General features: G+C 49.6%; 1 protein-coding gene across 1 annotated transcript in view; it reads left to right on the top strand.

Annotated features, from left to right (window-relative positions):
• Positions 1-14,284, top strand: part of LOC104163071 (beta-1,4-N-acetylgalactosaminyltransferase 3-like) — a 53,219-nt gene extending 38,935 nt beyond the window's left edge. Inside the window, 16 exon segments of the mRNA XM_009701953.1 lie at positions 566-666; positions 1,021-1,088; positions 1,642-1,720; positions 2,151-2,217; positions 4,013-4,156; positions 4,570-4,679; positions 5,596-5,696; positions 6,997-7,073; positions 7,648-8,650; positions 10,209-10,262; positions 10,264-10,499; positions 10,892-11,045; positions 11,798-11,870; positions 12,326-12,479; positions 13,227-13,353; positions 14,176-14,284. Of these exon segments, the coding sequence (XP_009700255.1) occupies positions 566-666; positions 1,021-1,088; positions 1,642-1,720; positions 2,151-2,217; positions 4,013-4,156; positions 4,570-4,679; positions 5,596-5,696; positions 6,997-7,073; positions 7,648-8,650; positions 10,209-10,262; positions 10,264-10,499; positions 10,892-11,045; positions 11,798-11,870; positions 12,326-12,479; positions 13,227-13,353; positions 14,176-14,284 (2,657 nt within the window).
• Positions 14,285-15,914: the final 1,630 nt, after the last annotated feature.

The raw sequence follows: 15,914 nt of genomic DNA on the forward strand, positions 1-15,914 counted from the left end.
AGGACTGTACATGACATCATTTATGTTCCTGCTGCTCCCCGGGTGCATGAATACAGTCTGACAGCAGCTGACATCTGTATCGCCCAGCTGCATGCTTCTGCCCGGAGCGGCCTGCTAGTGCTCACCTACGCCTCCTGATCCCCTGGCCCTCAGCTGGCATCCCCGTAACCCCGGCCAGAACAGTGAGACTCAGGCACCTCTGTCTCCCTTTGTGGCTCCACGTGCACATTCCTCCATCCAAACACAGCTTCTCACACAAAAATTTGCTCTGGAAACAAAATGGGAGGCAGGGAGACTTGGGTCTAAGCATGGGCTTCTTAGCTTTCCAGGTTAGATGTCAGGTGAAGCCAACGCAGGAGGGATAGTGAACCAGTTGCATCTGTAAAGTTTTGTTTACAATCACAGCAGAGCTAGAGAGTTCAAAAGGGTGGGGGTGGTAATATCAAAAGGCAAGGTATGTTCTCACCAGGAAAAAGGGTGAAGACAGCATTTTAGAGGAGCAGAATCTGTTCTGTGCACAAGCCCTTACCCCAGAGCCCTACTTACTCCCTCCATCTCTTGACAGGGGAGTTTCAGTTTGCCATTGCTGCGGATGACAATGCTGAGTTCTGGCTGAGTGCAGATGAAAAGACCTCTGGTCTCCAGCTGCTGGCCAGTGTAGGCAAGGTACAGTGCATGCTGCATGGCTTCTTCCATCAAGGCTTTTAATGTTTCTGTGGGGATGGAGACCTTCCTGTCTTATGTACTTCCTTGGACTATCCAAGTTTCTTTTCCTGCCTAACTACAGACAACACCACTACAGATGCCGGATGGGTATGATGCGACATACCTTAAGCCAGTTACATATTGGCAGTGCTGTTGGGAGCCCCATGTTCATGATTAAGGAACTTAAATCTGTCCACAGGTTATAGATCTCACAGACAGCTTACAAGGAGGAGTAGCTCAGTTTTCCCTCTTCATCACTCCCAGCACAGTAACTGGGGAAGAAACTCAACTAGAGCATTTTCTGTCTCTCCACAGACAGGGAAGGAGTGGACCGCACCAGGGGAGTTTGGGAAATTTCACAGCCAGCAGTCAAAGATGGTGAGGTGAGTGAGCAGAGCCCCTCGCTCCCAGCCACCTCTGCACATGGCCAGGAAATCACAAGGACCAGGAAAGGGAACCTAGGCTTGTTGTGAAGAATTTAGCAATGTAGAGACAGGGATTACTCTGGGCTATCGCCAAAGCTGAAGTGACACATCCACACTGGTGCCAGTTGCTTTGCTGATTGACTGCAGGACTGCAACACTGAATTTTTCTTCCCTGGAGGAAGCAGCCACCAGCAGATCCAGACTCCTCTATATGAACTGTATCCTGACCTTCCTGCCTTGGAACTGGCCAGGTTTCCCAGAGGCCAAAACCCATCAGGCCAGACTGAAAGGGAGTTATTCAGAATTAACTGAGAAGGGCCTGGAGCCCTCCAGGTGCACAAGAGAAGCTACCTATCTCACTGTCAGCATCTGGATTTTCTTGGCAGTCCTAACCCTGCTCACCCTGAGAATTAGGTTGTTTCATGGTGTGGTTGCTCTCCATTCATTGTCTGCTGACAAGCTAAGAAATGTTCCTTATTGCTTTTGGTGACAGACACGTTGTTCTTCACAGGTTGTCAGCTGCAGGCAGGTACTATTTTGAGGTGCTGCACAAGCAGGATGACAGAGGAACAGACCACGTGGAAGTAGCAGTGAGTCTGTGCAAATGGTCGTGCTGTATAATTGTCCCTGCAGGGCTCAGGAATGATGTTTGTAACGATTTACCTCCTTTCCCAGGCCCAGCTCCAATTTGCATGAGATCTATCTAATCCCTTCCAGAGCCCTTACCTACTTCTATGTGGGATAGTCCTGGCCACATGTCAGGACCCTTACCACTGCTTACTTGGGATCGTTCTGTCTTCTTTGGTCTCTATTGCAGCTTTTTGTCTTTTTCTGCTTTGGATGTGTCCTAGGGGATCTCAGCTCATTCCTAGTCTTTTGCTGCTAGGTAAACTCGATCGTAGTAAGGAGAAAGAGGAAGCTGCGAGTCCATCTGGTGAAAAAACATCTCGTGCCTGTTCCTTTTGTTCTGGCTTGGTTAACTCCATAAGCACTTCATTTTAATGTGTTTCTCTGTTCCAGTGGAGACTGAATGACCCAGAAGCGAAGTTCAAAGTCATTGACTCTCAATACCTCTCCCTTTTTGCTAGTAAGTATCTTCATCACAGGTTTCCCTGAGCGCCTCCCCATTCTTCCAAAAAGTATCAGCGGTGTTTCACTGTGAATGATAGTCTAGCCAGGCAAATACTACACGTACAGATCATTACAAGGAGGAAGTGGAGACAGGTCAGGAGAGAGACCTCTGGACAAGACTGTGACTCCTTATTAATTATAGGAGAATTGGAAGTAGGATTGGAACATTATTTCAGGGAAATCTAGGGGCAGTGCAGAAGGGCAGAGAGGAGGATCTGCCAGGGCGAGAACTGTCCCAGATGTGAGAACACACAGGATGGAGGTTGCCTGGAGAGATAGGGGTAACATGAGGCCCATAATGTGGGTGCTGCGGGGGTGCGCTGGCAGCTGCACACAGCCAGGGAGAAGGGGTGGCTGTGGCACTTCCAGGAGATTTCAGTCTGTGTGCTGGACAGAATGGGATACACTAGCAATACTGGGGGATGCTGCTTTCTTCTGTATCAGCCTCAAGTCTCTTCAAGTTGCTGCTGGATTGCAGCAGGGACATCAGCCCAGTCCCTCCTGTTTTTTAAACCCATCTTGGCACATCAAGTGATGCCTTTATCAGTTAAGGAGCTTCTTAGTCCTGTTTACCCTTATCTAGCTTTGTCAGAATCACTTTCCTCTGCCAGCATTCCCCCTTTCCATATCTGCCACTGTTGCCTTCCAACACCTCTGGGCTTTTTTCCATGCCAGCACTTCTGCCCATGGAAGACTCCTTGATGTAATTGAGACATCTGTTTGCTGTGTCTTGGTTTGTAACCTGCTGCTGTATTTTCTGAAACCTGCCATTTGGCCAGGACTAGGTTTTCCATTAGGTCTTCTGCCCCCATCCTTTTTCCTTCTGCTCTTTTCTTCTTACTAATTCCCTGTAGAAGGGAAGACTCACATCCCAGAAGATCCTTTCATGGTTGGGCACGGTGCTGCAGTCTCATCTTTATCTGGCACCTTCTGCCCATGCAGTGTTTCCCTCTTCCGTATCAGCCTTTGGCTGTATCACATGTCATCCCATTCCTTCTGGGTTCCCATGTTGTTCAGTACCCAAAAGCTGCTAACAGTAACTCCAGTGCCCTTGGCAGCATGTTGCCTTTCCCTCTTGTATATTTATTCAGTTCTCATCTCAGAGTAAGATCCATGGAGACATGAAGTCCTCTGGCAGCAGCACCCAAGAAAAAACATAACCAATACTCAGTCTTGAGTTTAAGCTTCCCATTGCTCCTGGCTTACTGTGGGTCCCCATTCCCCTGCTGGAGTATCATCCTCCTTGGCCACTAAAGGCCTCCTCTCAGGGTCCTGATCCTTTTCCAGCACAGGAGAAAGCTCCATTTCTCACGTTTCTCCTCCCATTCATCTTTTCTATCTCCTCTTAAAAGAAATTTAATACTATTATTATTTTCAGAATTATTTCAGAAGTGTCCAGTAATTCCTGCCAGCATGCGGCTTCTTCAGCACACCGCTGCTGGTGTGTCCAAGGCAGGAGGTCATTTTCCTCCATTACTCCTCTCTGTGTTTGTTTGCTTTCAGTGATAGCCATGTTTGTACCCCACAGTTTCTGTGTTCCCAACTTTCTGAGTCAAAGCCTTTCCTCCCCACAGTGTCTTTGTGGTGAAGCTCCCGATCAGCACCATTTAGGCATTCCTATGCCAGAGAGACAGCATTAGTGCCATGGATGCTATGCCATTTGGAAAGAGCTGACACTGGAGAGGGGTACTTTTTGGGACAAGGGATGAATTAGCCCTTCCTCCCCCTTCCGTTCTCTTTCTGGTTTCTAGACGAGACGCTTTTAAAGATGGATGAGGTTGGGCATATCCCGCAGACGTTGGCCAGTCACACGAACCGGCCTGCTGACAGCGCAGGCAGCAAGGCACACCCAGCTGACATGTTGAAGCCTGACCCCCGGGACACTCTTTACGAAGGTAAGACTTGCAAAGCAGTTGAGGAGGTAGCTGAAGCCTGTCACAGCACGTGCAGTAGCACAGCTGAGAAAGATTGTCCTCCTACACCATGGTTATCAAAGGCCATACTTTTTTCTCCCCAGCACAGAAGAGAGGGGCAGCGTACGTATCAGTCACTGTAGGAGACAAAGCATAGACTAAACCCAGCTCCTCTTTCTTGGCATCCAGCTCACACAACATCCCCAGGCATAATATTTTTGTGTAAGTGCCATAGAGGAATGTAAAGAGATGAGCTGTGCAAGGTAGTTTGCTTTGTGTATCTGTTAGTATTTCACATGGATAAATAGAAACTGGTCACAGAAGTAGCTAAGCTGGTGCATCGGTTGCAGCAGGGCTCCTCCAGCAACACTTGCCTATGTGTTTCTTCTTCTCAGTGCCTCTGCTCAGCAAGTCTCGTGTGCGCCGAGCCTTGCTCGACTGCCCATACAAGCCCAGCTACCTGGTGAATGGATTTCCTCTGCAGCGCTACCAGGGACTCCAGTTTGTAAGTTTTATTCCTTGAGCAGGTACTTGCCCAGGGCAACACAAGGAGGAAGGAGGGGAGACCACATTAACCATGGGGCCCTCTCCACCGATCTGAAGCTCCTGAGCAGATTTGGCCTTCTGCTGTTCAGGTCTGTGCATCCCAGTACATGACAAAGAGCAACACCAAGAAAAGGGAGATGGGTGCTACACACTGCTCCCGGGTCTCACTGGGTTACAAGTGTGTATGTCTTGCAGAGCCCCTTGGACCTCAAACCAAAGAATTGATCTTGCCTTCACATAGAGCCTCACAATGGCCGAGGATTCGGCCATGGGGTGAACTGTAGTCTGTGTGGACTACTAAAGCCCCTGACAAGCTTAAAACTGCTCTTGAGGGGGAGCTCACATTTGTGGGGCATGCAAAATAGGAGGGATTAATCCCCTGCATAGCAGAGCAGACTCTGAGGTCTGCTGGGGACGGATCACCAGCACGGTTTGCCCTCCCTGGATGTCAGTGCAAGCCTACGCTCCCCAGGGGACTCGCATCCTGGGTGGCTGTGGCTGCCTCAGCCTTGCCTGGAGGTCTCCCCACACGGCTTCTGGGCTCCTGTGATCCCCTGCATCTCTTCAGGAGGACTTGCCCACCTCTCTCCCAGCTAATTCTTGCTCTGTTATAGGACTTAAATGCACAGTTACAGAGATGGACAGACAGATGCTGAGAGAGAGAGAAAAAAGGCACACGTATGCACACAGCCCAGCACGCTTCCTTCTGTTTTCCATTCTCACAGGCTGCTACCAGGTGCCTTGGGAGACAAACAGTGAGCAACCCCTGCTCCCTCTCAAAAGGGCTGGTCACTCTGCAACTGTGTCTGGGTCACCTTGTGATTGATATCTGGTATTTACAAGGGTTTTATTTTATTTTCCTACCTTCTTCCCAGGTTCATTTATCCTTTGTTTACCCGAATGATTACAGCCGCCTGAGCCACATGGAGAAAGACAACAAATGCTTCTATCAGGAAAACCCTTATTACTTGGAAAGGTAGGATGCTGCAAATGCGGGTTTACTAGCAGAGAAGGGAGCAGAAGGCTGGAATTGGGGTGGAATTTCATACTCAGTTCTGTAGGACTCTCTTAATTCTTAAAGATCCCCTATGCCTTGCAAAACATTAAAGCATGTATAGTCAAAACATGAAAGCATTTATAGTTTCTTTTGATAACTTATGCTCCCTCTAAGTGAAAATATGTTTAGATCTCAAGGGGAAACTGCCACTGCTGTTCTTGCTCTGTTAATCCAGTAGCTGGGTCAGAGCATATTTGTTCCCCTACATCAGGGAGTGTATTTCCAGCAAACTTTGCCTGCCAGAAGCTGGAGCCTGATGGCTGTCACTGTGAAAGCCAAACCATGCTTACCACTAGGCATCTCTCTGGGGGAAGAAATGCATGTCATTCATCTTCACTGGGGTCCTGCTCCCAGCAGTGGCCCTGCAAGGGAACCGCAGCTTACATGCTCCCCCTGCAACAGGCAGACACCTTGTGTGAGGCTTTCCCTCCATTCAGGAGGACTTTTTTGCAGGATAAGGAGAGTCACTCTTCTGGTGAGAAAACTGATGGTGGCCTCCTTGTGCTTAGGATCTTCTTCCTCCCTACAGGACTATTTTGAGAGCTGGAACAAGAGATTGTATCCTAGGTTTGGGAGGGAACTCTTGGGACTGGGGTTCATAGTGAAGGATGGAGAAGGTGGCTGCCATGGGCTGGAAGGTGCCACCCGGGTTCATTGCTTTGACAATTCATTTGTATTGTGACAGCATTTGGGAACTGGGGGCCCGTTTTGCTTGGCATCAAGCACACATGGAGCGAAACAGTCCTGGAAATCCCTCCCAAGAGCTTGAAGCACAGGCATATGAAGACAGCACGCAGACAGTGGTGGTATGAGAGAAGAGAGAGAGAGATCATTGCAATTACCTACCTGAGCTGCTTTTGCAGCATGATGACTTGTGTTTTTGAGCACTACATCATAAGTAAGCTTTAAGGAGCAGTTTAAGGGAGGCTAAAGAAGTATTTCAGGGTACTTACACTGAGATTTCCTCCTGTGCTTATGAGAAAATGTCTGAGAGACTGAGATGATAAGCAAGGAAAACAGACGTCTTTGACAGTGCAGAGTAAGATCTAATTGCCCAAAGATATGAAAGGTGGTGATGATGATAAAAGAAGAGGATCTAGAGATGCTGGGTAGATGTAATCAGAGTAATGGACCATCACCTCTGAAGCAGTGGCCATAATTTATTTGGAGAGGGCAAAGTAACTTTCATCAAACCTGTGTTTTGCCCTTCCCTCTGCAGATTTGGATTCTACAAGTACATGAAGATGGATCGCCCAGAGAAGAGCCCAGACTCTGGAGAAAAGACAGAGCAGCCAGGTAGGGGCCCTGATGTCAGAGCCCAGAGGATCCTTTTATCTTACTTTTCTGTGTGATCTTCCAGCACGAGCTGAAAGCTGTTGACTTTCTGTACCAAGGAAGTCACAGCCCTGTTTTGCCGTGAGAGTTTTGCTGCCACTTTCACTTCTTTTAAGGGCAGGTTGGGATGTCACCAAACAGTGGGCTGTAGTGGACAGTGTGACAACTACTTCTCAGGCCCGCAACTCAGCTGAGGTGCAATTCCAGCAAAAACGTGGGCTGAAGCAACAAAGCCAAAGGTGTGCAGTGTGGCAGCCTATGCTCATACCTCCCCTGCAAAGCTGTGGCCAGACCAACAGCTAAAGGCAAAGCCAGACACCTCCACAGCCTTTGGCAATGCTGGCTAATAGGTTCTGAGGAGGTTGGTACTAGTAAGAACATGGCTGTCATGTGAGAGCATCCCTGTCCCTCTGAGCAGGGGAGACAACGCTGAGATGAGGCAAGAAGTAGCTGCCCCTGGCAGGGCAGGTGCCTGGGTCGGGACGGGGAAGGCAGCGGGAGGATGCCAGAGGTGTAACTACAGTTACTCCTGCAGGCTCCCAGGAGGGGAACCCGGACGACCTGCAGTATGTGGAGCAGGACATGGAGAGTACCAGTCCCCCTGAGCGCCCTGCCACAGGGAGGGCAGAGCCAGCAGGCAACGCTCCCAGCAGCGTGGTGGGCAGCAATAACGTTCACAAGGACTATTCCCTCCAGGAGCGTCGTCGACTCCTCTCAGTGGTGGGTGGCCACATAGGAGAGGGGCTACACAGGAGAAGGACAAAGAGGTCTGGTGTCAAATCAGTGACGCTGGCCTCTGCCAACCAAAGCCTCAGCCAGCTTGGCCTAGAGGGGAACCCAACAATGAAGAGACCCCATTTAAAAGCTGGCGTCAAAGACAACTCCCAGAGCCCTCCACAGCATGCCAGGGCCGTCCAGGGGAGAGTGCCTGTCAAAAAGGTGAACCCTCCTTCTAGAACCGTGTCTCAAAGGCAGCAGCCTCTCGGGGGCCCCAGGGACTCAGGGGTCATGATTCCCAAAGGGGTGAGACCTCAGAGAGGCTTCAGCACTGCTAAGGACGGGCTGCAGCCAGCAGGCACCGTGCCAGCCGGGGAAAGAGGCCCAGTCTCTGGCAAAGCCGGCAGACGCGCTGTGAGCTCTGCCAGCCCCAGCCAGCAGCCTGGGCTGCCGCAGTGGCTGAACCAAGTGGAGTCCTACATTGCTGAGCAGAAGGTGGCCAACGGTGGGGATGTGGGCGAGGGAGAAGCGCAGGTGGCATCTCCTGTGAAGGGCAAGTCTGGACCTGTGGCAGCAGAAGAGGAAGAGGTAGATGGGGAGCCAGAGGAGGAAGATGAGGAGGATTTTGATTATGTACCAGTGTTTGACCAGGCGGTGAACTGGGAGCAGACCTTCAGCACGAGCAACCTTGACTTCCATATGCTGCGCACAGACTGGATTGACCTGAAATGCAACACGTCAGGAAACTTGATGCTGAGAGAAAGGGAGGCCCTGGAAGTCACACGTGTCTTCCTGAAGAAGCTCAACCAGAGGAGTAAAGGGTAAGACACAGTATAAAAACCAAGGGGCAGTGTCCTGGAGCTGGTGTACCATGCTGCACAGGGAAGAGCTGTCATGTGAGGAGCTAGTGGGAATTAGAGAATAAACTAAATGTGGGAAATAAGACTTCAGGCAAGAAACCTGTGTAAAAAAACTGGGCTTTAAATACCTCCTTTGGCTGAGAAATGGGAATTGTTGGACCATGTCTGGGGGCTGAATATTGCCCTCTAATAGCTGGTGGCAGTAAACGTGAAAGATTGGAGGTTTCCATCCAGCTGGCATCACAGCCTTTTTGCTGGCTTCCTCCTTGCGCAGTGTAGGTATTGAGAGCACATATCAGCATTTTACCAGCTGAAGATTAAGAAACCCTGCTGATATGAAGTAGGACTGGAGCTCCTTGTGCTTGTGGTTTGATGTCTGCCACATCTCAGCTTGTGAATCACTTAGGACATAGGACCAGAAGGGACTTACCAGATAATGTGGATCAGTACACTGACCTCAGAGACAACCAAGTACCCTACACTGTTATCTGAATGAGTGCAGCTCCATCTTAAAACTAGCTAGATCCTAGTACTGACTTGGGAAGATGTTTCAGCTCCTCACTTCTTTGATGACCCACTGGAGATCAGCTTTTGCTGGTACTCTGTTTTCACATGGTCTTGATATGGTTCTTTTTCTTCTCAAGACTTACCATCTTGATTGCCTTTCTGGCAAAAAGATGTACCTCCTCTGAGCCTCTGTAAGCTAAACAATCCAACTCCTGACCCTTTCGTTGAGTTGGCTTCTATTTCCATAATTTTCCTATCTGTCCTTCTCCATGCAGGTTTCAGTTTGGGTGAATTTTCCTGTACATAAGTGACCAGTATCCTGGATGTTTTATAGAATGGGTGTTATTAGTTCCCAGTCCCTACTGGAAGTAGCTTTAATGCTACAGCTTAAGATCACATTTGTTTTTTCAGGGTCACATCAGTCACAGTCACGGTGTAACTGATCAGTACACACAGCTTTTCTCAGCATTTTTAACTCATGAGCATCCATTGTACAGCAGAAACTCTTGTTATGATCCGAAAGTGTATGACCTGGCATTTCATCCTGTTTTGGCCATTCCGAACCTACAGCTCACCCCAGTTTTTACTGTATGATTGCTCAGTCCTACTCCATGTTATTGGCTGATAAGCTGTCATCAGCCAATTTCACTAGCCCAAACATACTCCTTGTGCCAAGATCATTGTAGGAGGTGTTGAATGCACTCACTATTACAGCCCTACAATCATTCAGACACATTTGTTATTTTCTGTGTCACCTTTATTTCATTTCCCTTGCCAACTATTTTCTCTTGGCTGGAATCCCAGATCTAATCCCACATGCTTGTGGATTTAGGAAACAGGTGCTAAACCTTCCCATGGGACTTTGGAAGCAGTGCACCAAAGCAGGGGGAAGCTGGGGACAAAAGGGCTTGTGGTAGCCAGGAGCAAAGAGCCTGGCAGAGCTGAATAGGCTGGAGGTGGGAGAAGGGCTGGTGTACAGGGGACATGCCCACCCCAGCTGTATCTCCTGCAGGCGATTCCAGCTGCAGCGTATCGTGAACGTGGAGAAACGGCAGGATCGCATGCAGCTACCTGCTGGAGCTGGAGCTGCTGGAGCAGGGAGAGAGGCTCGTCCGCTTCTCCGAGTATGTCTTTGCGCGGGGCTGGCAGGGCGTTGGTGGCGATGAAGAGGAGGAGAGGAAGATGAGGAACCTGGCATGGGGTCGCCGGCGACATCTGATGGCTGTGGCGAAAGAGCCAGAGCTGTGCTGGCCCCAGGGCTTTTCCTGGAATCACCGTGCCGTCGTTCACTTTGTGGTGCCAGGTAAGGGGGACCTGCCTCCCTGGGACGTCAAGGGTTGGCGTGGTGGGCAGTTCCCATGAGGGCAGTCCTGAACAGTGGGTCTGGGCCAGGCTCAACCGTCTTATTTGGGTCACTTCCAATTTCTGTTCTTTCCAAGTTAAACCTCCTCAGAAATATGACAGGACCCAAACTCCCATGGCTTGTAAGCTCAAAGAAAACTCCTGTCATGCACTGGGGAAGAACCCATACTGATTCCTAGGATCGTTGGTCCTGCTTTTCAGCCTGGGCCTATTTCAGCATCCCTGCAAGGTTAGCAGGGTTTGAGGGGAGCCAAGAAACCTTGCCTGTTGAGAAGCCACACTGACTTTGAAATCAGTTTTGCTTTGATTCTCTCCCTCTTACAATACAACCAGTGAAAAACCAGGCACGTTGGGTGCTGCAGTTCATCTCTGACATGGAAGAGCTCTTCAGAGTCACTAAGGATCCGTACTTCAACGTCATCATCACGGACTACAGCAGCAATGACATGGATGTAGAGAAGGCTCTGAAAAGGTCTACCTTGCACCAGTGAGTGTATGGCTTGGTCACAAAAAACTGCTTATATGCATATGCCTGCAAACAGAACACGTCTGCCAGTCTCTGTGTATTCAGCAACCTCCTGCAGCTGGAAACCCAAAGATAACATCTATCCAGACCTTGCACACATACGTGAATATATTGTTGTTATAACGTACATACACATATACTGCATATAATAGTGTTATACAACTGTAAGGCAGTACCTATTGTAGTCATCCATCCAGATGCATCTCTTTTCTCCTGGCTTTTGTTCAAGTTTGCAAGAGAGAAGAGAAAGCAAGTCTTGCGGTAGTGGGTCAGAGGGAGGACAGACAAGACAAGAAAGCTGTGAGGAATGAGACAGAGCGTGGAGATCTCTGGGGACTCCGCTTGCTGGAATAATTGTCTAGCTTACTCTACTCTGACCTGAACCAGCCTTAGCTGGTCATTTCCTTCACATGCCAGGGCTTCCCAGTAACAGGTCTAGTCCTAGGATAAAGCTGGACTAGAGCTGAAAGTGCTTTTGCTAGGGACTGCCCTGTCCTTGCTGCACAAGGGGGAAGACCCTCAGGGCACGCTGGGACCTGGAGCAGCACTGAGCCTGTGCACTCACGCAGCAAAGGCTTTCCTCCTCCTTGAGAGGGTGCTCGGGGGTGAGGGCAGCTCCACAGCACACTGCCTGCGGTGTGTCGGTGCTAGCGGTGCTTTCTGTGCTCGCCAACATGCACACACTGAACTTCTCTTTCCCGTCTGACCCCCAGCTATCGGTACTTGAAGCTGACGGGGAATTTTGAGCGTTCTGCTGGGCTGCAGGCGGGGATAGACCTTGTGACGGTAAGTCTGGGGGACCTTGGGGTGGACAGGGATGTGTCTGGTGCTACCTCTGCCTTTCATACTGAACATGCTGGTTTTTAGGGAAGGGAATAGCCTGGCAGACCAGATCAAATATAGATGTGTTCCCTGTCCCTGCAGAGTAAGGGCCTCACTATTTGCTCTGAGGAGCCTGTGGTCCATTCGGTTCTTGGTCCACCTGCTGGGACTATCAGACAGGAGGGAAATCAGCAGTAGCAGCTTTGTGATACTGGCTCTGCCAGGTCATAGTCGTAGTATTTCACACCCATCATTGAACAGCCACTCAATGGCCATTTCGCCAGCCCCTAGGATCTCAGTTTCTGATGTAGCAACAAATGGTGCTCTAATCCACTCCCATATCTCTGTCTTCCTGCCCCTCAAGAAAGACTTACTTAAAGTCAATCTGTTTTTTTGCCAACCGGTGTGGTTGCTTCCAGGATCCACACAGCATCGTTTTCCTGTGCGACCTCCACATCCACTTCCCAGCTGGAGTCATTGATTCAATCCGGAAGCACTGCGTGGAAGGCAAGATGGCCTTCGCACCCATGGTCATGAGGCTGCACTGCGGCATGTCCCCACAGTGGCCTGATGGTAAGAAGGAGTGGACCCTCTTTGGCTCAGACCTTGGGGAATGGGGAAAGAAAGAGGGTGCCTGCCACTTCTAGATTTGTTCCTGTGGTGCTGTTGAGGTCTGGACCTTAAGGTGCTTCCAGGGCCACTGGGTGAGAGTGCATTAGACATAGGATGGGGTTTAACAGTGTCAGATGCCTGGAATATGAGATCAAAGAGCCAGTGGAGCCCTTTATATAACGTTTCTCCTCGTTGTCTCCTAGGGCTCTCTATGGAATTGAGGACCTTGGAAAACCCCTCCTTTACTCCTTTCTGTCTGTTTCTCTCTTTTCTTAGGGGGCACAGCCTGTATTGAGGAGAGCTGGTAGCCTGGGGGTGAGGGAAACCAACCCAAGTCAGGGGGAGGAAAGTGGCACAGATCATCTGAGTGTAGAATTTCCTTCAGGCAGAAGTGTCTATCCTGAGCCATCCAGGCACAGGGACAACCCTTTGAAACTGGTACAGTCCAGGTACATTAGGGATTATGCTGCCAGACAGGAGAGGTGAGAGGCTCTGCTGACAAGTTCATAGGACAGACCATGCTGTCTGTCCGCAAGCCTTTCTTACTTCCCAGAGCTTTAATACAGTTAGCTCTGCCTTGGTGCTGAGTTGACACTCTGGTGTCAACGTTGTGCTAAAAGTAGCTTGAGTGTCACTCCGGCAGCCCTGCTGGAGTCATCAGCAGTTCAAAGTGCCAACATACCTGTGCCTATTTTGTGCTGTCTTCAGGCTACTGGGAGGTGAATGGGTTTGGTCTCCTGGGCATATACAAGTCTGACCTGGACAAGATTGGAGGCATGAACACAAAAGAGTTTCGGGACCGCTGGGGAGGAGAGGACTGGGAACTCCTGGACAGGTAGGCATCCATTGTCATCATTCATGTGCTCAGGAGAGGAAACCCATTAGATCCTGGAGGACCAATGACCAGGGGAGTGGGTATCTGAGGAGGCTGAGGTGACTAATGCCACCATAAGCTTGGTCAGTGAAGGAAAGCCTTTGAGTATGTCCTGACCTCAAACCCAGTAGGTGACTGGACCCAAAATACACTACTACAGCCACTGATAAAAGAAGAGAGCAGCCGTTTCCTGGTGCCTTCCAGCCATGCTGCTGGTTGGCCATAGACAGATCAGGCACTGGTGATTGTGAAGACTTTGTCTCCTCCAAGCAAAGCAGTGTACAGTGGGTCCAGTTTGGGTCCCTCAGACTTCCCAGACTACATATCGCAATTGCCCAGAAGAACAGCTGTCAGAGAGACATTTAAAGGTCATGAGGTACAGTTACAATTTCTGAGAAGTTTGTGATGAGGGATCTCTGCTGTACAAATCCTAGGCCTCTGCATTTGTAGTTCTAGGTTTTGGGGCCTGCCCTGTCTTTTCTGTCAGATGGCTGCAGAAAAGACTAGCATCCTCAGCAATCCCATGTTGCCAGCTGTTTTTCCTCCTAGCCTGGCGTGTGGAGGCCACTCCTGACCCGTCCTCCTCCAAGGGTGCATAAACACTCACAAATGTCATTAGATGTCTGCTTATGGATATGAGATACCCCTGAGCTATTCTCGACTCTTCAATTTAATTGCAGTGTCTTGACAACAACACAACTTAAAAGAGATTTCCTGGGGCTGAGCCCCCCAGTATCTCTGTGACCAAGTTTTCCCTAAGTCTACCCTTCTCCTTCCTGACAGGATCTTGCAGGCTGGGCTGGAAGTGGAGCGTCTCTCTCTGAGAAACTTTTTCCACTGGTTTCACTCGAAGCGGGGCATGTGGAACCGGCGCCAGCTGAAGACGTTGTAGCCTTCAACCCCAAAGCTGCTCAGAAGCACCGTCCACCGTCTCGTCTCAACGTGCACTTTATCGAGGCACACAGCCGAGCACACAAACTCTTCCTCTGCCTCCAGAGCCCTCCAATGGGATGGCACAGCTGAGGAAGGGATGGTCAGGCTAGGGAAGCGGGAGCTTCTCTTGTTAGCTGTTGTATCCAAGACGTGGGATCCGTGTCTTGCTGGGAAGGCATGCGGGGGAGATGTTGACAAGTGAAGGACTCGTATTTCCTGCCATGCGGTCTGGCGGATGGTACAGTGGGAGAGGTGCCATGTTTCCCGTTGAGTCTTGCATGGTGCAAACCAAACAAACACAGAACCCAGCTAAGCCCAGAATGGTTTATTTAGAATAACACAGCTTCTCTTTCAATACTTGAATGAAAAAAAGAAAAAAAACAACCCTCCCCGTTTACCCTCCTTCCCCATCTCTCCAGTGTCCATGCTTTTGGACAGGGGACCAAAGTAAGTTCTCTGAACTGTGTTGTGTCCACATGCCCATGTGCTGATCCAAGGAAATCTGGATATGGAGGAGCTGATAGGCACTTTAGGCTGCTGGTGCTTAGACGGTTCTTTGTCTCTTTAGTCTTTATGGAAAACTGTGCTCATATTCAGCAAACTATGGGCCATGGATGGAGATGCAAGTACACTTCCCTCATGACAGCCACATTTGCCTGCAGCTGGGCAAGGTGGCAGGGATTGATGTTACAACTCCACCTAAATTGTTGATCCACTGCCTGAGGATAGTGGAGGGGTTATACAGAGAAGCTAAGAGGGCATCTCAGGAGGAACTTTGCAGCCTTATCTGACAGACATGTGTGTTTGTCCTAATGATATCAGGGAAACCCTAGCAGGGAAGAAGTGGCAATATTTTATTAGTTGAAATAATGTGATTTTGTCAGAAAAAGAGGAGACAGAGTATTCTGCTCTCTAAATCCTGTACATTTATGCAGCATCTAAAGGTTAATTTAATAAGTTATGGCCTCACAGTTACATTTTGTCATAGTTTGACTCTTATGTAAAGAGCAGGCTTCTTGGTTGAAGAACCCGCACAGCTGTTGGTGCTTCAGCTCTGGAACAGCCCTGGGAGCTCTGGCTCAGTACAGAGGAGGTGGCCTCAGGCCTTGGCACATGCACTGCATGCAAAGAGCAGCGAGGACAGAAGAGGGTCGAGTGAATAAAAGGATGGGTAGACCCATGCTGGCATTGATCCAAGAACTGTGGAAAGAACCCCTGCCCACAGCCAGCCTGATGTTAGAGGGGATTCTCATCCCCTAAAACTCCCATCGATGTATGGCATTTTTTACCCCGTAACCATTTTACAAGACTACAGAAACCCAGAAATCCCAATACACTCAGTGCTCTACACTGGAGCTCCGGTGTCCCCATACCGTGCTGAAGAGGCTGCTACTGGTCTCAGGCTTCAGGGCACAGTGCGACATAGGATGCTGGTCATGGCGCCCAGCTCTGTGGGTAGTTGTTGAGAAGTGACTGATGGAGGTACACAGGATACAAGCAATGCTGACATGGTACTAGAGTTGTTTGCTTTTTGTGCTGGTGGAGTGGATGCCAGTTCAGAATAGGCATTCATTTATTATTAATTCTGT

The sequence above is a fragment of the Cariama cristata genome, unplaced genomic scaffold (genome assembly GCF_000690535.1).
Source record: "Cariama cristata isolate BGI_N322 unplaced genomic scaffold, ASM69053v1 scaffold5726, whole genome shotgun sequence".
Classification (NCBI taxonomy): Eukaryota; Metazoa; Chordata; class Aves; order Cariamiformes; family Cariamidae; genus Cariama; species Cariama cristata.